The 21,827-nt window shown below is 47.4% G+C and overlaps 1 protein-coding gene across 3 annotated transcripts in view; it reads right to left on the reverse strand.

Moving 5' to 3' along the window:
- Positions 1-21,827, reverse strand: part of CFAP97 (cilia and flagella associated protein 97) — a 238,557-nt gene that overhangs the window by 128,069 nt on the left and 88,661 nt on the right. For all 3 annotated transcript variants that reach the window (XM_029586592.1, XM_029586528.1, XM_029586652.1), the window contains 2 exons: positions 3,485-4,340; positions 3,309-3,380 (listed from right to left, as the gene is read on the reverse strand). In XM_029586592.1, the coding sequence (XP_029442452.1) occupies positions 3,309-3,380; positions 3,485-4,298 (886 nt within the window). In that variant the 5' untranslated portion in view covers positions 4,299-4,340. The remainder of the gene's footprint in view (positions 1-3,308; positions 3,381-3,484; positions 4,341-21,827) is intronic.

Consider the following 21,827-nt stretch of genomic DNA (forward strand, 5'->3'; position numbering starts at 1 on the left):
TAAAGTAAGACGTAGGGACAACAGAGCAGCTTGCTGAGTGGGAGCCCTGATCAACCAATCGTCTAGATAGGGGTAAGTTGGTGAACACCTTGAGTCCTGAGAAAGGCTGCTACTACTACGAGGCACTTGGTGAAGACTCGTGGTGCAGATGACAGGCTGAATGGGAGCACTCGGTATTGGTAGTGCTTGGGGCCTACTAGAAATCTCAGGAACCTGCGATGAGATGGATTTATTGCAATGTGCGTGTACGCATCTTGGAGATCAAGAGAGCAGAGGCAGTCTCCTCTTTGCAGAAGAGGAAGGAGGGAACCCAAGGTTACCATCTTGAACTTTTCTCGTTGGAAGTACTTGTTGAGGGCACGTAGGTCCAGAATTGGACGAATGCCTCCCGACTTTTTGGGGATTAGAAAGTACCAGAAATAGAATCCTAGGCTTTGTTGAGAGTAAGGTACTGGTTCTATTGCTCTGGACTGGAGGAGGAAGGAGACCTCCTGCTCCAGGAGTAGTGAGTGGTCGGATGTTCCCCACGCCGGTAGAGGTGGGGAGTCCAGTGGAATGGACAGAAAGTTTAGGCGATAACCTTGAGAGATTATGGTGAGGACCCACTGGTCTGAGGTGATTGTGCCATTTCAACAATTGGTGGCACACAATCGACCTCCCACTGGTATTTGAGACTGTGGAAACTGGCTGCTGCTCTCTATGCAGGAGTCAAAAACTGGAAGCAGGGCCCGGCTGAGGAGCTGCTTGCGGCTTTTGTTTATGAGGTTAACGAGACTGGGCTTTTTGGAAAGGTCTTGTGGAACGAGTCCTAGACTGTGGTGGATAGGACTTCTTTGGACGGAAGAATGACTTTTCAGTATCCTTCCTGAAAGGCTGTTTGGAGGAATACTCAGAGGGCATCAGAGAGAGCTGGCATAGGGTCTCATGATGGTCCTTGATTTCCGCCACCATCCGCTGAATCTGTTCCCCAAACAGATTGTCACCTATGCAGGGCAGATCAGATAATCTGTCTTGTACTTCAGGGCGCAAGTCCAAAGACTTAAGCCAGGCCCATCTTCCTGCCGAAATAGCAGTTGCAAATACCCTGGAAGTGGTGTCAAAGATATCATAAGAAGATCTTATTTCATGCTTCCCTGCCTCAAACCCCTTGTGCACTAGGGTTAGAAGTTGTTCTTGGAATTGCTGAGGCAGGGACTCTGCAAAGTCCTGTATCTGTTTGAATAAGACCCTGTTATACTGGGTCATATATAGCTGGTAGGAGGCGATCCGAGAGATAAGCATTGATCCCTGGAAGACACGCTGGCCAATGGCATCCAGGAATTTCTGTTCCTTACCTGGGGAAAGGAAGAGTGGGGTTTCGATCTTTTTGCCCTTTTTTGGGCAGATTCTACAACCACAGATTGGTGATCTAGCTAAGGTTTCTGGAAACCTGGGGATGACTGGACCAAATAAATGGTATCAGCTTTTCTGTTGACTGGAGCAACAGAACCAGAGTGTTCCCAGTTCTTTTTGAGGCGATCTAAAAGAACCTGGTGGATAGGGATGGAGGTTATTTCCTTGGGAGCATCCAGGAATTGTAACAGCTCCAACATTTGATATCTGTCATCTTGTTCAGTCTGCAATTGGAAGGGAACCAATTCAGACATTTCCTTCACAAAATTTATGAAGGCTAGGTCCTCTGGAAGAGAACGCTTCCTGCTTTCAGTAGGAGAAGGTGGTGATGGCAAGTCATCGGTGTCTTGAGAAGAATCGTCATTCCAGGTGTCATAGGGATCAGAACCTGTCCCTCTAGGAGCCTGAGAAGGACGGGACAATGGTATTCCTGAAGGTCCCCGGTCTAGGCTCCGAAGGCATCGAGGGAAGTCCTGGAGGCACCGATGAAGGCATCGAGGGCATCAATGGATGGATCGTGGCACTGATGGGTGCATCGGCATCGATGGTTGCGGCATCGGTAGGACTCCTGATGGAGGAATGCGGAACGGTGTTTCCCCACCTCATGACAGGGTAAGCGAGGAGGGCACTGGATCCATCGGTGGAAAAGCGGCTATAAGCGCTTCCATCTTCGAGCGCAGTGGTACCAGAGCTGCCGGAATCGGATCGGTGGTCGGTTCCACAATCGGCACCGGTTTCGATGTCGGAGGAACTTGGAGTCTGTACATCGCCTTATCGATGGCCTCCTGAACCACCCGGTCCAGTTCTTCACGGAGACCTGGAGCATGCAGCCCCGGCTCCGGAAGGGAGGAAGGAGGCAGAGGCATAGCTGGAGGAACCACCATTAAAGGCAAATTCGCGGCTCCCGATAGCCGTCCGGGTGAGGGTTGCCTCGGTGACCCGGTCGCAGAAAGGGTCAGTGCCTTTTCTGGACGGAGTTTCTTCGTGGCGGCTCGGACAATGGCGAGGTCGAAGATTTTCCTTCCTCGATAGTCCAAGACTTGCCGGGTCGATGCCGACGTTTCTCTCTACGATCCCCTCGGTCCTGAGGGGGAGCAGAGGTAGCTGAAGGCCGAGAAGTCAAAGACACCGGACGGTCACCGGCCGGTGGCCAATAATGGCGCAAAGTGGATGGTGCCGGTTCAGACGACGTCGATGCAATAGACGGCGTCGGAGTTTGAGAACGGAAGAGAAGTTCCATTTTCTCCATTCTGGCCTTGTGACCTTTTGGTGTCATTAAGGCACATTTGGTGCAAGTCAGGACATCATGCTCGCACCCGAGACATATTACACAGACTTTATGCAGGTCTGTAATGGACATGGTGTGAGTACAGTGCGGGAACTGACGGAACCCCGACGCCATGGCCTTTGAAAAAATTTAGCCGCGGTACGGTCGATGGCCAGTAGGCCGCGAGGGCCAACTCAAAGGAAATCGATCGAAACTGAGTAAAAAACTTACCGGAGTACCGCGGAGTCAAAAATTCGAAGGAGGGACCCCTGTGGTGTATGAAAGTTTTTAGTAATTCCGCGAGGAAAATTCCTGTCAGGAATCTCTGTGGAGCTCCTTAACCCACGTGGCTACTGCTGCCCGGAAAAAAGAAGACTGAAGAGGGACCCCTGCTGGCTGCAGGTTTAGTGCCATGCTGGGCATGTCCAATAGATGCCAGTCAAAGTTCTAGAAACTTTGACAAAAGTGTTCCGTGATTAGGTTCCATCCTGTGATGTCACCCATATGTGAAGACTACCATCCTGCTTGTCCTGTGAGAAAACATTAAACTATATTATTTCTCTCTGGTATCATTCTTTTCAATGAAAACTGAATTCCTGCATTTGCATTTAAATTGAGATCATAGAAATACACATAAAATGTTAATCACCTTTCAAAAGCTGATTCAGGTCCATCGCATCATGTAAGGCCTTTTCATTATATTTTTCATCAAAATTAGGATCTAGTGAGAGAAAGATAAGTAAGTCTACATCTTGCTGCTGGATAGCTAACTGGGCAAAATTTTAGTTTTTTTCCTAAATTGTAATTACAATTTTTTAAAATTACCATAAATCTCCTGGCTCACATTTTCCTGTCTTTTTATTTTGTTTTTCTTGAGCATTTCACTTGTTGCTGCAAGGTCAAAAGATTGGATAGGGCTTATATCTGGTGTTGACAATGGAGTTACATCAGTCACTGTGTCTTCAGACTCCTCTGCATAGTCTCTAAGCTTTGAATTTTCTTCCAGTGACTTGATAGACCTGGAGGACTTTCTACTTAAGGAAGAATTAGAAGGCTCTAACACGTAGCTTTCTGACTCTGTGTCCAAACAGTCAGCATCTGAACTGGAAGATGATGCGCTGAAATGAGAGTACTTTTTGCCAATACTTTTCTTCAAACTGTTAGACTGTTTGGCTGATTTTGGCCTCAGCCTTTTTTTCCCTCCATCATCGCTGCTGTCTTCTACATCTGTCTCGTACTTATCCTCGTGTTCTCGTCTTATTTTAGGGATTCCAGTAGGAATGACTGTGTTTATTTTTATACTTTGTGCAGGTACTTCATCTTTACCTATATACTCTTGCCTGAGTGTGACCGAGGTTGCTGAAGAGTTTGTCATTTTATCTGTTTGATCATCCATGTAATGCTTCCTAATTTGTTCCTCTTTGTCACTTTCCTCCTGAAGAGACTGATATTCCTCAGCACTTTTTCCTACTGTCAAGTCACTGTTGTGAACATGTAGACTTCTGTCTCCTTCAGGTTCTTCTGTTTGCTTGCTGATTGCTGGAGTATAATCAGTTGGTTTTGATTGTTCACCAAAATCACTATCAAAGAAAGAGTGGTCATCAACTTCACAGTCTGACAAATCTTCATAACGGTCCATGACAGGGAACAACTTCAGCAAGGTAATCTGGAAATCCTGCACCTACAAAGAATAAGACAAAAACAACAAAACACAACAAAGCCTTATTATTCTGTCATCACAAACCACAATTCCCCATCCTTTACAAAAAAGCAAAACCCAAACAAACAAAAACTATTTTTCTAATTGAGTTCTTTCTCCAGATTAAATGAGCTTTTTGGACCATACCCCCCATACTATCGAAGTCCATGACCAACAGAAGAAAGTTTCTGACATATATTATTCCATCTGCCAATCAGCTGTATTCAAGTCCTTTCTAAACGCAGCACTGAAAGAGTGGCCCTAAGCATGATTCCAAGACTTCTTATGAAAAAAAGCGGGTAACTGTGTAAGTTAGTATAGTTAAAGACCAGCATATATTTTCCTTTTTTGGCCTAATTTATATATATTCCTTTTTTTTTTTTTAAATAGAAACTTTGACTGGCACACTGAGCATGCCCAGCTTGCCACTATTCATGTGGTGTCCCTCTTCAATCTCGTAACGCAGAATTATGAAAAAATAAAATAAGCATAAGAGAAACCCAACTCCACGGGGTGGCGGGCAACTTTCGTGAGGACTAACATCCTGCTGTCCTAGGAGAACACCTGTTACAGGTAAGCAACTCTGCTTTCTCCTAGAACAAGCAATATGGTAGTCCACACATATGGGTGAATCCCTAGCTACAGGCTGTTTCCAAACAAAAGCAAGACCAACAGGCACAACACACAAGTGCTGTTGGCAACAAAGGGAAAAACAGCCTGAACCCAAAAAAAGGGGCCCCATCAAGGAAGAGCTGGGTTTCACAATTGAAAGATTTCGGAGGACTGACTGGCCATCCCTGTCTAGGCAATAATGCGATGCAAAGGTGTGGAGGGAACTCTGTCACTGCCTTGCAGATCTCATCCACGTGGACTATTCGCAGGTGGGACACCGAGGCCGCCATGGCTCTGACAGAATGAGCCTTGACATGGCCTCCCAGCTGTAGTCCTGCCTGCGTATAGCAGGAAGAAATGCAATCCGCCAGCCAGTTGGACAAGGTTTGCTTGGTTACCACAACTCCTAATCGGTTTCTGTCAAAAGAGAGGAAGAGTTGCATGGATTGCCTATGGCCTGCTGTCTGCTCCAGGTAAAAGGCTAAGATTCTCTTGCAATCCAGGCTGTGGAGTGCCCTTTTGCCCTGGTACAAATGAGGCTTTGGAAAAAAGGTGGATAAGACAATGGACTGGTTCATATAGAAATCCTATATAAATCACACCAACGCCCTCAGTAGTAACTTTCTAAGTTTTTTTGACAGGTGATTTGTAGGACCTTATGACCGCAACTTGTCAGTCCTAACAAGCTGCATAGACCTTTTGGTCCAACTTTATTTTAATTTAAATGTAGTGCTCACTCGGAGTCAAAAATGTTTTTCTTTTTTTCAAACATTTCCTTTATAAAGTCATATTAAGTCCAACGGGGTCCAACTGGGTAAGAAGATGCACACAAACAATTTGTTCTTCAGAAGTTTAAACAATACAAATTACTTAGCTTTGTGTCACAGTCCATACATCACCCCGACATGGCCATGTTTCGAGCGTATTCTGCATCAGGGGGTCCTCTAGGCAATTTTATAGTTGCTCCTGATAATCCTTTTATGACTTCCTTGTCTCCATATCGCCCCAGCGCTTTAACCTGTTTCGTTTACCTAATTTTATAAATGAACTCTCAAAATGGCGTCAGTCTCGATCTCAATTTGTGACGTCAAACTGACATCAAACCTTCAAATCAAAGAGTACCAGTTGATAACTTCGTTCAACCCCTTCGGCGCAATCACATCTAGCTTAAAAATCCAGTATTGTTCCTTCTTGTTTAGAAAAGCAGAAATATCCCCTCCACGCGGGGGAATCTTCATTTGTTCTAGTATCAGCCAACGTAGATCACTAAAAAGGTGCTGCTGTTCACAGCAATGAGCCGCCAACGGAGCAGTTAATTTTTGTGTTTTAATGCAGCTTTTGTGTTCGACAAGTCTAGTCTGAATTTTTCTCTTAGTATGCCCCACATATATTTTCTTACAAGGGCACTGTATTGCATATATTACATTTGAAGAATTACAGTTTGTGGTGTGATGTAAAATGATATCATGATTCGAAATTGAGATCGAGACGGACGCCATTTTAAGAGTTCATTTATAAAATTAGGTAAACGAAACAGGTAAAAGCACTGGGGCGATATGGAGACAAGGAAGTCATAAAAGGATTATCAGGAGCAACTATAAAATTGCCTAGAGGACCCCCTGATGCAGAATACGCTCGAAACATGGCCATGTCGGGGTGATGTATGGACTGTGACATAAAGCTAAGTAATTTGTTTTGTTTAAACTCCAGGAGAACAAATTGTTTGTGTGCATCCTCTTACCCAGTTGGACCCCGTTGGACTTAATATGACTTTTTAAAGGAAATGTTTGAAAAAAAGAAAAAACATTTTTGACTCCGAGTGAGCACTACATTTAAATTAAAATAAAGTTGGACCAAAAGGTCTATGCAGCTTGTTAGGACTGACAAGTTGCAGTCATAAAGGTCCTACAAATCACCTGTCAAAAAAACTTAGAAAGTTACTACTGAGGGCGTTAGTGTGATTTATATAGTATTTATTTGTCCTCAGAATTCCGAGGTATTTTTGGGCTTGTTGTTTCATATAGAAATCCATCACAACTTTTCAGCAAGAACTTTCGATGTGTATGCAGAACCACCCTATTGTGAAAGAACTTTTGTGTAAGGTAGGTACGACGCCAAAGCTTGAAGTTCGCTGACTCTGTGCCAAGATGACTGCCACTAGGAAGGTGACCTTCCAGGTCAAGAACTTTAGGTCACAGGAGCAGAGAGGCTCGAAAGGAGCTTTCATAAGCTGGGTCAAGACCACATTAAGGTCTCAAGACACTGCGGGGTGCTTCAGGGGAGGTTTCAGTTGAAGCAGACCCTGCAGGAAGTGCCCCATGATAGGGTGTACCAAGACAGGTGTACAATCCACCTCTTGGTGGTAAGTCCCAATAGCACTAAGATACGCCCTGACCGAGTTGGTTTTCAGGCCAGACTCTGAGAGATGAAGCAGGTAGTCGAACAGCTTAGGGGTGGAACAAGAGAATGGGTCTAAACCGTGACTCTCACATGAAGTGGAGAAACTCTTCCACTTTAGTCCGTCAGACTTCCTAGTAGACAGCCTCTTGGATTCCATCAGGACCTGGGACATTGCATCAGAGAGGTCCAAGGGCTGTAAAATAAGCCTTTCAACATCCACGCCATGGTGGATAAGGCTTGGAAGTTAGGATGACACAACCTACCCCAATCCTGAGTTATCAGGTCTGGGAGACTCCCATCCTAATCGGCTCCATCAGGGCAAGATCTTGCAGGAGCGGGAATCAGATCTGCCACGGCCAATAAGGAGCAATGAGTATCAGGGTCCCCTAGTGCTGTTGAAGCTTTAGGAGGGTCTTCGACACTAGTGGAAGCGGAGGATACGCATACAGGAGGCCACCTGCGGTGACGGGACCAGTTGAGACTTTGGGTAGTTGACCAGAAAACCAAGGCCTCCAATACCCGAATAGTGGAGTGCAGGGACTGCAGCGCTCTCGCGCCTCCATAAGTGCTCACCACTGCTAAGCACTTGGTGAAAACACGGGATGCAGAAGCCAGACCCAATGGCAACATTCGATACTGGAAGTGGTTCTCGCCCACCAGGGACCACAGGTACTTCCTGTGGGCGCAGGAAATTTCGATGTGGGTGTAGGCGTCCTGTTGATTGAGGGAGCATGGCCAGCCCCCTCTCCACAGGAGAGGTATTAGGGTGCCAAGAAAGAATTTTGAACTTTTCCCTTTTCAGGAAATTGTTCAAGGCCCGCAAGTCCAGAATAGGACAGAGGTCCCCTGTTGTCTTTGGAATCAGGAAATATCTGGAGTAGAAGCCCTGGGGGGAGGAGTTCGACTGCCCTGGCCAATACTAGGGCAAAGAGCAACTCAAAAGTATTTCCTGATCCGCCGAGAAGCCCCAAGTGAGGCACAAGGGAAAATCTGGTGAGACACCCTGGAAATGTAACCTGTACCCCAGAACAATGGCCAGGACCCACTGATCCGAGGTGATGGACGGCCAATGGTCCACAAAGAACCGTAGCCAACTTCTGACCGGAGGGTCCGACATTGAGGGCACTGGTGACTGGCTTAGGCTCCCTCGCATCCAGTCAAAACCCTGTGGCAGGGTTTTGCTGGGGCACTGGCTGAGGCCTAAGAACTCATGTCTGCCAAGGGCAAGCTCTAGGGCTGGCTCGTTGAACATTCATTCTGGCCGTCGGAGGGTAGCACTTCCTCAGACAGTAAAAGGGGTTCCTAGGCCCTTGCCATGAGGACTCCTTCCCCAAGGACTATTGGTCCAAGGTGCTGGCCAAGAGATGCTGGAGAGATTCATGATGATCCTTCATCTGCGCTACTCCCTACTTAAATCTGGTCACCGAAGAGATTCTCTCCAGTACAGGGCAAATCCGCAAGCCGTTCCTGAACCTCTGGATGGAAGTCAGAGGTACAGAGCCAAGCCATACAGCAGGCACCAATGCCAGTCACCGCCACCCTCACTGCCATCTCAAAGACATCACAAGCAGACTGGACCTCATGCTTGTTGCACTCCAAACCCTGCTGGACCACCTTCAGGAAGTCTTCCTGCAGTTGTTGAGGCAGGCACTTGACCAGATCCTGGATTCTTCCAGAGATTCCTAGAATATTGACTCATATACAGCTGGCAGCAGGCAATACGAGCCACCAGCATGGAGCCCTGGAAGACTTTCCTCCCTAGGCTGTCCAGGACCTTGTGTTCTCGACCTGAGGGAGCCAAGGCATATGTATAAAACCACTTTTCTTTTCTGAGGGCGGACTCCACCACCACAGACTAGTGCAGGAGCTGACGCCTCTCAAACCCCTTGGTGGGCTGAACCAGATGCACCGCATCGGTCTTCCTGTTCACCAGGGGTACAGAGATGGGGTGTTCCCAGAGCCAGACAAATAAGTCCTTAAAAATGTCATGAACCAGTACAGCAACCACCTCCTTAGGCACATCCACAAACTAGAGGATCTCCAGCATCTTGTACCAGGTGTCCTCCTCTGTCAGGAGCTGGAACGGATCGACTCAATCATGGCCCATACAAAGCCCTCAAATGTCAGGTCCTCAGGAGGAAATAGATGCCTCTCCTCCAGAGGAGACGGCTCAGAGGGCAGGTCCCTCAGAGTCCTCCGAGGACGACTCAGACGCGTCATCCCCCCTCACTCAGATTGCCTGGGGTCACCGGTCGGTGGGCCTCGGCTACGCCCTTGGCCCGAGGCACTGGGAACCCGGAGGGCTTCGAGGGGACCGGTAGGGAGCTCAGGCAATGCTGGCCACGGGGTTGGTAGCAAAAGCAGAGCCATCGGTCCAGATGGACCATCCTCATCCGATGAATTGGTGATGGGAATGGACTTTGTCGGGGGCAGCATTGGTGCTTCCCGAGGCATCGAGGGTGCCAGGGGCACCGGCATCGGCTGCGTCAGTAGCGCATGAGGAGCAAGTCCAAGCGCTCCAGCAACAGTGCCAGCACTGACAGCACAGACTCCGGCATCGGTGGCGGCCCCAATGTAGCTGGTGGCTCGATGCCTTGTAAGGCTTGTCCGATCGCCAACCACACTCTGCACTCTAACTCCTCTTCAAATTCTGCCAAGGAAAGGACAGTCAGAGGAGGCGGCATTCCCTGGACTCCCTTGGAGCCCGGTGGGGACGCCTTGGCCTCCAGCTTCGATGGATAGCGATGCTTCCTCGGGCCGGAGCCGCTTCGGGGCATCTCAGTCAATGCTGGTACCTTCCCAAGCTTTGTCTCATGTGAGGACGGAGACTAATGACTGTGCTTCCTCGATTTTCAAAGTGCTTGGCCCGATCTTTCCCCTGTGCAGAGGGAGATTGAGACAACCCGGACCTGGAAAGTGAAATAATGGAAGCAGGCCAGTCCCCGGCAACCAACTCGACCTGGGGACCGGGCGGAGAAGACAGCACAGGACTGGTAGCCACCAGCTCCCCTTTCCCCACGGGCAACAGTGCCCCCAAAGTCGATGCCAAGGGACCAGACATCCTGGGGCCAAACAGCTTCTCCATTTTGTTAAGGCGCGCGCGGCAACCCTTGGGGGTCATCTGAGCACAAAAGTGACCCCCCTGACATCATGTGATGCCCCCAGGCACAAGATACAGACCTCGTGAAAGTCTGTAATGGACATAGTCGGGGGGCACTGGAGGCACCGGCGAAACCCTGATGACACTATTTCAAAAATAACCAATGAGCGGTTGATGACTGGCAGCCCACAGGAACAGCACTGTCGGGAATGGACCGCCGCAAAAGAATAACTCACCACGACGCCCTCTAACAAAAGCCGGGAGGAGAGAGGAGGGACCTGGTGCAGGAAAAACCCAGAGTAATGCTCAAAAGTGGTAGTTTTCCTACAAAACCAATGCAAGCTCCACATCAGTGAGATAACAGCTTCGGAGAAAAGAAGAGACTGAAGAGGGACCCCATGTGGCTGTGTGGATAGTAGCATGCAGGGCTTGTTCAGTGTGCCAGTCAAAGTTTGTAGAAACTAACATGAGTTTTCTGTGCCGGGCTCCAACCATCCTGCTTGTCCTAGGAGGTTTTTGGTTTTTTTTGGTTGGTTTTTTTTTAGGTAGCTCATTTAATCTTTTTCCCATTCCTTTCTTTAAATTCTGCTGACTTCTAGCAGAAGACCTGGTTTCTCTGTAAACGGACCTTTCACTTTTATTGTTTATCTTTAGTTTCTTGCTGCTTTTCTGTTCTGTGCAATAAGGAAGGAAGGAAAGACTAGTTTTCTTAAGGCAGACTGTGGGTAAGAGAATAATCACAAGCTGAACTGTTAACTAGCCAAAGGCTGTGAAAATTTCAGAAGCATATGTTAGTGGTCATCAACTCAAAGATGGACATATGAAATTGCTAAGATGGCAAAAAATTAAAAAAAAAACACCTTTTGGTCTTATAGTGCTGAATGTGTGACTAAGTGAACTGTGTCAGATCCTGGATATCGGAAGCACCAGTTATCAGATAAGTAAACTGCTGAATTGGAAAAGTTCAATATCTTAAATGAATAGCCAGTATGATGTCACTGGCTCTGCTTATTGAACTGAGAAAAGTATAAGCAACTAAGAAAGTTGCTGAGAGAACTCACTCCTGAAAGAACTTACTAACCAATTCACTTTCACACAAATGTACATAACTGCATTAACAAGTTACTATAATACCAGTGTAATAACAACTAGCTATAAGACAGATTTACAGTACTAGTAACAAGACTAACATACATACACACAACTGATTCAGCATCCAGAATATCAGCAGCAGCATCAGATGGAAAGAGAGAAAGAGAAACCCACATGAGAGAATTTCAGGACATCTGGGAAGAGACAGACAATTCCTAGTTCCAGCTTGTGGGTGAGAAATTTCCATGAAGGATAGGAGTTGTATACTTTTTCCTATTTTAAAAAGGAGCTGATCATAAGGAGTTTTAAGATACAGGCTACCAAAAACTATCTTGTTATTCAGGGATAGATTTGATTTAGATTGGTATCACAGATTATTGTACAGTGAATTGTTGTTGTCCAGTTATACAATTAAGTCAGACTGGGTTACTAAGAATGTCATAGCGATGTGAGATAATATATCTTCGCTGCTATTATGAAATAATGGTTTGCAAAAGTTTTGGATATGTTAAAAAGTCAGATTTGTGTGGATTATAAGTGACACTCAGATTGTTTCAGACAGTATATTTATTGCAAACCAGTATACTCAAAGTAATTTTCTAAGTCACAATTTATTATTTCTCTGCATCTTTTTAAAATTCAATTGAAAAATGCTGCTAGTATTAATTATTCAACCCCTGTGCTGTGGAACTCCAAATTTACACAGATTAAAGATATTGCCCTAACAATTGGCTCTAAGTGGGAATTATAAAAAAAAAAAAAAAAAGCGAACAGCTTTTCTGGATAAAAGACCTCCTAATTCTAGTACCAATGGTCAGACTGTAAAAACTGAAGGAAAGCTGTAAAAATGAAGACCAACGACCATTCTAAAGAAATTAAAGATAAAATTATAGACAGGTACAAGACAGAAAAAAGTTACAAAATAATATCCAAGTGCTTGGATATCCCAGTGAGCACTGTTGGATCAATTGCAAGGAAATGGAAGCTGCATCATACCACCCAGACAGTACCTAGACACGGCTGTCCTTCAAAACTCAGCATCAAAGCAAGAACTAGACTTGTGGGGGAAGCCACAGAGAGGCCAATAATCACTTTGAAGGAGCTACAGATTCAGTAACTGAGACTGGAGTGGAGGTGCACCAGTCAGTTTTATTTATTCATTGGGGTATATCACATCGGTTCACATTGTAACTTCAGGAATAGTAAGACTAAAGCTGTCTTATTATTGATACAATGTAACATTTGAGCAAAATAACTTGAGGATGAGGAAACTGATTAAACATTATAACATATAAAGATAGAACTTGAGATTAAGGTGTCTTAATAATAGTACATAGTAAAATTGAAACATCGAAACATAGTAGTATTGTAACAAACAAAACAATATGAGTTGATAATTTTGATTGCTGGGAGGAAGGGTTATGTGGCTATGCTAAGGGGGGGGGGGGATAAAAACTTGAGATTAAGGTGTCTTATTAATGATACATAGTAAAATTGAAGCATCGAATCGTAGTAGTATTGTAACAAATAACCATATCAAGAGTCATTACTGAAGAAAAACCACATCAAAGCACACACATCTGGAGTTTGCCAGAAAAACAGAGTGACCCAGCTGAATTGTGGGATAAGGTCTGTGGTCAAATGAGATAAAATGTTAAGATTACTTACCTCCTTTTCCTTAGTGTATGCAGATGGACTCAAAACAAATGGGTATAGTGTGCTCGTGCTAGCAGTTGGAGATGGATCTGACGTCAGCACGGGTACATATACCCCCACAGGAAGTGAAGCAATTCAGTAATCTTCCTTGCAAAGCTGTTATAGCCATATGTGTACTGACCGATCGATTAATCAACAGGATTACCCTGACCAATTGATGGTAGCTGGAGACCGCCAGTGTTCTCAACTGGAAGGCGTCGACACCCGGCAGGGTGGAAGCCCTATTATAAGCAAAACATGGCTTACCGTGAGTCAGCGAATCCCCCTGTATACCGGCAGCCGGGCGGATGCTGAGTCCATCTGTATACACTAAGGAAAAGGAGATTACCAGGTAAGTAATCTTAACATTTCCTAGCGTGTAGCAGATGGACTCAAAACAAATGGGATGTACAAAAGCTACTCCCGGACTGGGCGGGAGGCTGCCCGAGGACCGTGTAGGATTGCCCTCGCAAATGCTGTGTCCTCCCTGGCCTGAACGTCCAGACGGTAGAATCTGGAAAAGGTATGGAGGGAGGACCACGTCGCCGCTTTACATATCTCTGCAGGCGACAGCAGCTTGGCTTCTGCCCAAGAGGCTGATTGTGCTCTGGTAGAATAAGCCTTGACCTGTAGAGGTGGTGGTTTTCCCGCCTCTACGTAGGCTGCCTTGATAACCTCTTTAATCCAGCGGGTGATGGTCGGCCGTGAGGCCGCTTCCCCTGGCTTCTTCCCGCTGTGCAGGACGAACAGGTGGTCCGTCTTTCGTACTGCTTCTGACATTTCCAGGTATCTGGACAGCAGTCTGTCGATGTCGAGACGACGTAGTATTCGACCTTCTTCCGATTTCTTCAAACCTTCCGTGGTAGGCAAGGATATGGTTTGGTTGAGGTGAAAGTGGGAGACCACTTTGGGTAAAAAAGAAGGAACTGTACGAAGATGGATAGCCTCTGGAGTGATTCTAAGAAATGGATCACGACAGGATACTGCTTGTAGCTCTGAGATGCGGCGTGCTGAACACACAGCCAGCAAGAACACCATCTTCAAGGTTAACAAACGGAGAGACAGGCCTCGAAGGGGCCTGAAGGCTGATCCCGCTAGAAATTCCAATACTAAGTTAAGGTTCCACAAGGGCACTGGCCACTTCAGTGGCAGGCGAATGTGTTTGACTCCTTTCAGGAAGCGTGAAACGTCTGGGTGCTGGGCAATGGATTTGCCGTCACGTCTGGGACCGTAGCAAGACAGTGCTGCTACCTGTACCTTGATGGAGCGACCCTTCTGAAGTCCATCTTGTAGGAAGTCCAAAATGATAGGAATCTGTGCGGTATGCGAATTGGTGCTGTGAGAATCGCACCAGGCTTCAAAAATTCTCCAGATCCTGATATATGTTAGTGATGTGGAGAACTTGTGTGCTCGGAGGAGGGTATCTATCACCGGCTCCAAGTATCCTCTTTTCTTCAGTCTAGCCCTCTCAATGGCCAGACCGTAAGAGAGAATTGAGCTGGATCCTCGTGGAGAATGGGGCCTTGCGCCTTAGCAGGTCCCGGTATGGAGGTAGAGGATTCCCTGCCAGTAGTCTTCTCATGTCTGCGTACCAGGGTCTTCTTGGCCAGTCCGGGGCCACTAGAAGAACTAGACCTCTGTGTCGCTGAATCCTGTGAACAATGGCGCCCAACAGGGGCCATGGAGGAAATGCGTATAGCAGGATCCCCTGAGGCCATGGGCTGTACCAGGGCATTGATCCCCTGAGCTTGAGGATCCCGCCTGCAGCTGAAATATCTGGGAACTTGAGCGTTGGACCTGTCTGCTAATAGGTCCATGGCTGGCGTCCCCCAGTGATCCACAATTAACTGAAAGGCTGTGGGTGACAGCTGCCGTTCTCCCGGGTTTAGGCGTTCTCTGCTGAGGAAGTCTGCCGTAGTGTTGTCCTTCCCGGCGATGTGTACGGCGGAGATGTCCTGAAAATTGGCTTCTGCCCAAATCATCAGGGGAGTTATTTCTAGGGACACTTGTTGGCTTCTGGTTCCCCCCTGTCGATTGATGTATGCCACTGTGGAGGCGTTGTCTGACATCACTCTGACCGCTCTGTTGCGAAGTCTGTGGGCAAATCGCAGGCACGCTAGCCTGACCGCCCGTGCCTCCAGTCGGTTGATATTCCACCTTGACTCTTCTCTGGTCCACCGTCCTTGGGCGGTGAGCTCCTTGCAATGCGCTCCCCATCCATTCAGGATGGCATCTGTGGTGAGCTGAATCCAGGTTGGGGAGGACATTCGTAACCCCCGGCTCAAGTGGCCGGGCTGTAACCACCAGCGTAGTTGCTTCCGCACTCTGGCTGGTAGAGGCAGGTGTATGGTGTAGTCCTGCGATCGTGGATTCCATCGAGATAGAAGGGCGCGTTGCAATGGTCTCATATGAGCCCGCGCCCATGGCACCACCTCCAGAGTGGATGCCATGAGGCCGAGGACTTGTAGATAATCCCGAGCAGTGGGCCGGCTGGCGCTCAGCAGGACCTGCAGATGATTCCGGAGTTTTGACTGTCTCTTGGAGGTCAGGCTGACCTTGTCGTCTTGGGTGTCGAATTGGACCCCTAGATATTCCAGCAACTGGGATGGCTGTAGGGAATTCTTCTTTATATTGACTACCCATCCTAGGCTTTCCAGAAGAGCTATAACTCTGTTGGTTGCCCGGTGACTCTCTTCCAGTGACTTTGCCCTGATCAGCCAATCGTCCAGGTAGGCATGGATGAGGATTCCTTCCTTCCTGAGCGCCGCTGCCACTACAACTGTTACCTTGGTAAAGATCCGCGGCGCGGTGGCTAACCCGAAGGGTAAGGCCCGGAACTGGAAGTGCTGATTCAGGACTTTGAAGCGTAAATAGCGCTGGTGATCCCGATGGATTGGGATATGCAGGTAGGCTTCTGTCAGATCTAGGGAGGTGAGAAACTCCCCTGGCTGTACTGAATTCTTGACAGACCGTAGAGTTTCCATGCGAAAGCTGGGGACCTGTAGGTGTCGATTGACTGACTTGAGGTCCAGGACGGGCCTGAAGGTGCCCTCTTTCTTGGGTACTATGAAATAAATGGAATAATGCCCAGAAGTTACCTCTTCCGCAGGTACTGGGATTATGGCTTTTAGGGCCAGGAGCCTCTGTAAGGTACTTCTAGTGCCACTGTCTTGAGTGGCGAACAAGGAGATTCCACAAACCTGTTCGGCGGAAGCCAAAAGAAGTCCAGGTAATATCCTTCCCGGATGATGGCGAGGACCCACCTGCGGTAGAAGAGGGTTAGCCTGCCCCCTATGGCTGCTACCCTCGGATGGGTTGGCTGATTGTCATTGTGGGTTACGGCCGGGGCCAGAACCCGGACCGGTTCTCTTCTTGGTGTGCTTAGCCCGAAAGGGCTGATTCCTGGCCTGAGAACGAGGTGCTTGATAGCGAGACCTGTAAGGTTGAAGCGTTGCAAGTTTCTACCTCTGGATGGTCCGGAACAGGACGCTGGCTCCTTCTTGACCTGTCTTCTGGTAGACGGGGTAACGGAGAGGCACCCCATTTAGTAGCCCCAATTCTCAAGGTCGCTGCCGAACAGTAGGGAACCCTTAAAGGGCATTCTTGTGAGTCAAGTCTTGGAGGATGAGTCGGCCACCCAATTGCGTAGCCAAAGCTGTCTTCTGGCTGCCACTGAGGACACTCTCTTGGCTGCCGTACGGACGAGGGCGGAGGCTGCGTCTGTGAGAAATGCAAGAGCCGATTCCATGTCTTCTCCCGGGGTGTTGTTTCTTGCCTGTGATAAACAGGAGCGCGTCACCACGGTGCAGCAAGTCGCGATACGAAGAGACATGGCTGCTACCTCAAAGGCTTGTTTCAGAATGGTGTCCATGCGTCGGTCATGCACATCCTTGAGCGCCGCTCCCCCCTGGTGGTGCGTTTCTCGATTGCATTAATTATGGCGTCTACCCTGGGGCACGCCAGCAATTCCTTGGATGTCGGATCTAGAGGGTACATGCCCGACAAGGCCCGACCCCCTTTGAATGAGGCCTCTGGCGCCTTCCATTCCAGCTCGATTAGCTGCTGTGCTGCTTGTAGGAGGGGAAAGTGGTGAGCCGTTTGGCGCAGGCCCTCTGCTAGAGGGCCTGCGCCATTCCGGGCCAGGACCCCTGAGGGGTCCTGGCCCGGAATGGCCAGCTCCGATAAGCATTGTGAGACCAGGCCCGGCAGATCTTCTCTCCGAAAGAAGCGTCTCATGGTCCGATATGGTTCTATCTCCGAGGGAAGTTCATTCTCCTCGGGGGGCTCCTCACTTACCTGTGAATAATCCGAATCCCCATGATTGGGGCTGTTGGGTGGTGAATGGCTGCGCCTAGGTCTTGAGGGTCCAGGGGCCGGATCAACCGGAACGGAAGGACCCATCCGAGGAGCAGACTGCATCTGGACAAAGGCGTGAATCCCCTTAAATAATTCCACCCAGGAAAGCGAAGCCAGACCTGGCCGCAGGGGTACCAGATCTCTCGGGTTCCCTGGCTGCTCGCCGCGGTCTGCTAAGTCCGGAGTGTTCCCTAAGGAACCGCTGGGCTGGGACCGGTCTTGTCCTGGAAACTGCCATGGCTTCCTCACATTGGGCACATAGGGAGTCTGCTTCCTCGCTCTGTGTGGCTCTAAGGTTGCATGCTGAGCAGAGGCTTAGAGCGTTCATGCCTGATTCTGGGGGTGCCGACTCTGCGAACGCAGAGGCATTCTTATGCTCCATTTGCCTGAAATGCAGTGTCGTCCTACGATGTGCGCCTAACACGGGCGCTCAACAGCATGCGCCTATAGCGGGCGTCTTAGAAACCGTGCGCCTATAGCGGGCGCCTTATAAACAGTGCACCTATCAACGGGGCGTCTTATAAACGGGCACCTATAACGGGCTTCTTATAAACGGGCGCCTAGAAGCGGGCGTCTTATAAACATGCGCCTATAAACTGGCGTCTTATAAACATGAGCCTATAAACGGGTGTCTTATAAACATGCGCCTATAACGGGCGTCTTAGCAGATGTGTGCGTATACAAGAAGCGTGCGCTAACAACGTGCGCCTATTGCGTGCGCTAACAACGTGCGCCTATCGCGTGCGCTAACAACGTGCGCCTATCGCGTGCGCTAACAACGTGCGCGAATAACGTGCGCGAATAACGTGCGCGAATAACGTGCGCGAACGTGCGTTTAGCAAACAAAAGCGCTTAATCTGAAACAAGAAGTAGGCAGGCAAGAATGGCGACCTCCCAGGCGGGCGGCCTCGTAGGCAGGCCCAGTCAGTCCACACTTCCTCGGAGACCAAGTAAAGATGTACGCCTTACCTTGTCTTCGGCGCTTCCCGGCTGCAACCCGGGCGGTCTCCAGCTGCGGGGGAGAGGGGAATACCTTCAACGCCGCACTTAAGGAAGTGCACTCGCTGCCTCTAGGATGCGCCCGAACCGCTCGGGGGCCAAGTCCACGCCGGGACCGAGGCTGCCTCTAGGCCGCGCCCAAACCGCTCGGGGACCAAGCCGCGCCCAAGCCCTTCTCACTCGGGGGCTGGGTCCCTGCCGCGAACCGGCCACCGGACCGAGGCTCCTACCTCCGAGGGACCACGGAAGTCAGCTCGGGAAACTCAACTGGGTGAGTGACCGCCTGGTATCACCACAGAAGTGCGGGGCTCGTCTTCAGTAGATTTCTTCTATGAATTTAGTCGATAGAATTTGGAAACACGCTCAGCGAGCGTGGGTAGCTCCAAACTGCTTTGGAGACGGAAATTACTGAATTGCTTCACTTCCTGTGGGGGTATATGTACCCGTGCTGACGTCAGATCCGTCTCCAACTGCTAGCACGAGCACACTATACCCATTTGTTTTGAGTCCATCTGCTACACGCTAGGAAAATGGAGCTTTTTGGCCACAATACAAAATGCTCTATGTGGCGCAAACCTAACAATACCCCTTCCTCGGCAAACCCTATTCCAACAGGAAAGTATGGGAGTGGCAGCATCATGTTGTGGGAATGCTTTTCCTCACCAGGGACTGGGCATCTTAAAATTGAAGGACGGATGGATGGTGCAGCCTAGAGGGAGGGAGATGCTGCAAGACAACCTGCTTCAGTCTGCTAAAAAAAACTAAAAACTTGGGAGAAAGTTCACCTTTCAGCAGGACATGATCCCAAGCACAAGGCAAAGCAACATAGGAGTGGCTGAACAACAAAAAGGTGAATGTTCTACAATGGCCAAGTCAAAGACCAGATCTCAATCCAATCGAGAATTGGTGGCACTATTTGAAAATTGCAGGCCATAAGCATCATCCGACCAACTTGGTTCAAATCTGCCATGAAGAATGGGCAAAAATCACTCCCAAACAGTGTGCAAAACTGATAGAAATGTATCCCAGCAGACTTAAAGCTGTTATTGCAGCAAAAGGTGGTTCTACCAAATACTAGTCTGAAGGGCTTGCATAATTAATTGCAAGCATTTTTCAGTTTTTAATTTTATTTTACAAAAAATGCAGAGAAATAATTGTGACCTTGAAAATTTACTTTAAGAGTATACTGGTTTGCAATAAACATACTGTCTGGAACAATCTGTGCAAGTGTCATTTGTAATCCATATAAATTTGCAGACATTTGAGGGGGTCAAATACTTTTGCAAGCTACTGTATATTTTGTTTATTGTCAGGAAGCTTTGTTAATAAACCTGGATGACTTATCTGTTTGTGCCCAATGGTGTGGTTTATTTTTGTTGTTTTTGGTATAGGGTGGGGCCTTGAGATAAACAGTTTATTGGGGTAGTCTTACACCAAATTTGTGAGAAAGGCGGGGGACTGAATTTAGGATAATTTATCAGGGTTTCTTCCCTAATTGTTTACAACAGCAAGAATTTGAAAATAGCATTGACAACTCCAACAAACATTCTAGCCAGCTATCCAATATTACTGAATTTCAGTATGATAGGATACATCTAACTCTTACACAAAGCTGGACACTAGAACTTGAACACAATTTCCAGCAAATTCAAAATATGCACACTAAAATAAAGTTTGAAACATGAAGACAAAAGCCTTAAGACATCCTAAAAACACAAATAAAACAAAACTGTGTTTTGTTATTATGAGTGCAGTTTTTAAAAGATTTTGTGCAAGTAAACTTTTTTTTTATCAGTATAAAACACTGTTTTAAATTTGCTCTCTGTAAACATGGCTGAAAGTATGCATAATGAATGACAGCACATGTACTTTTAGTTGCAAAGAAAGGGGGCGGCGCCTGGGACAAGCATAGGAAAACATACATGGGAATTCAGTTTGGAAAATTTACAAGTACTTGCAGTCATGAACTTTGCACTTGCTTCAATGTAGATGCACAGTCCACATGCTGGTCTGAATATGCAAATGAATAAGCTTGCAGGCCATAGGTACAAAACACCTATTAGGCTCCAAGCTCCCTACAAGGTTTGAAAATTAATCTCCATACAACTTGCACAATATTCCTAGAGTTCGTTTCTTTAATTGAATGTGAAAGCCAAATACCCAAATATTTTATAGCTTCCAAATTACATTTTAGCAGAAAGGCCTCATTCCACATTTCCACTAATTCAGGATGGAGAGGAAACGCCTCTGATTTACTATACTTTATTCATATTATAATTCTTTTTGGTGCATTCACCAGTTTAAAAATAATTTCCAGAATACTTTCTCTGGGGTTACTTATAAACAAAAGCATATTATCCTCAAATAAGCTAAGTTTATGTGTTGCCACTTATAGGAGATACCCTGAAAAGAGGCCATACTCCTCAGTTTAATGGCCAGAGTCTCTAAAGCCAATACATATAGTTAATGATGACAATGGACAACCCTGCCTTGCTCCTCTCTGCACGGAAAATCCTTGATATAACATATCAATGACAGAGACTTGGGCCACTGACTGAGCATAGAACTGCACCCAACTAAAAAATTGTTCTCCAAAGTTGTATTGTTTTAAAACCCACCAGAGATAAGACCACTCCACCCTATCAAAAGCCTTTTCAGCATCAAGGCTAACCAGGAGCACCTCTCTATGGGTATCTTTAGCACACAAAATTGATGAGTGCTTTCAACAGGTTAGTCGATGCACATCTATCTCTAATAAACCCTTATTTGGTTGGGAGACACAAGTGTGTATATTAACTATTTCAAAGACAAAATAGCTAACTTACTGGCCTCCCGCACAACTTTAACTTCCCCTGGCCAATCATGTCCTCTCCCCGCGGCAGCGCCTTTTAGCTATAAGACTAATCAACCTCCCACTGCCTCTTCGCCTCATACGGCATGCCTGGAAGAATTCGAATCCACTTCCTCCCTAGAAATAGAATCACTACTGAGGAAACTAAAACCATCCTCCCACCCTTTTGATACGATCCCAGCCAATCTTCTTATAACATGTGCCGCTGAAGTTTCCAAACCTATCTCGCTAATCATCAATGCCTCCTTAGCACAAGTTCATGTCCCCGACCCTCTCAAACTGGTTATCTTAAAACCCCTTCTAAAAAAACCAAACCTCTCCACAGACAACCCAGTGAACTTTCATCCGATTGCAAACCTTCCCA

This window comes from Rhinatrema bivittatum, chromosome 1 (assembly GCF_901001135.1).
Source record: "Rhinatrema bivittatum chromosome 1, aRhiBiv1.1, whole genome shotgun sequence".
Lineage (NCBI taxonomy): Eukaryota > Metazoa > Chordata > Amphibia > Gymnophiona > Rhinatrematidae > Rhinatrema > Rhinatrema bivittatum.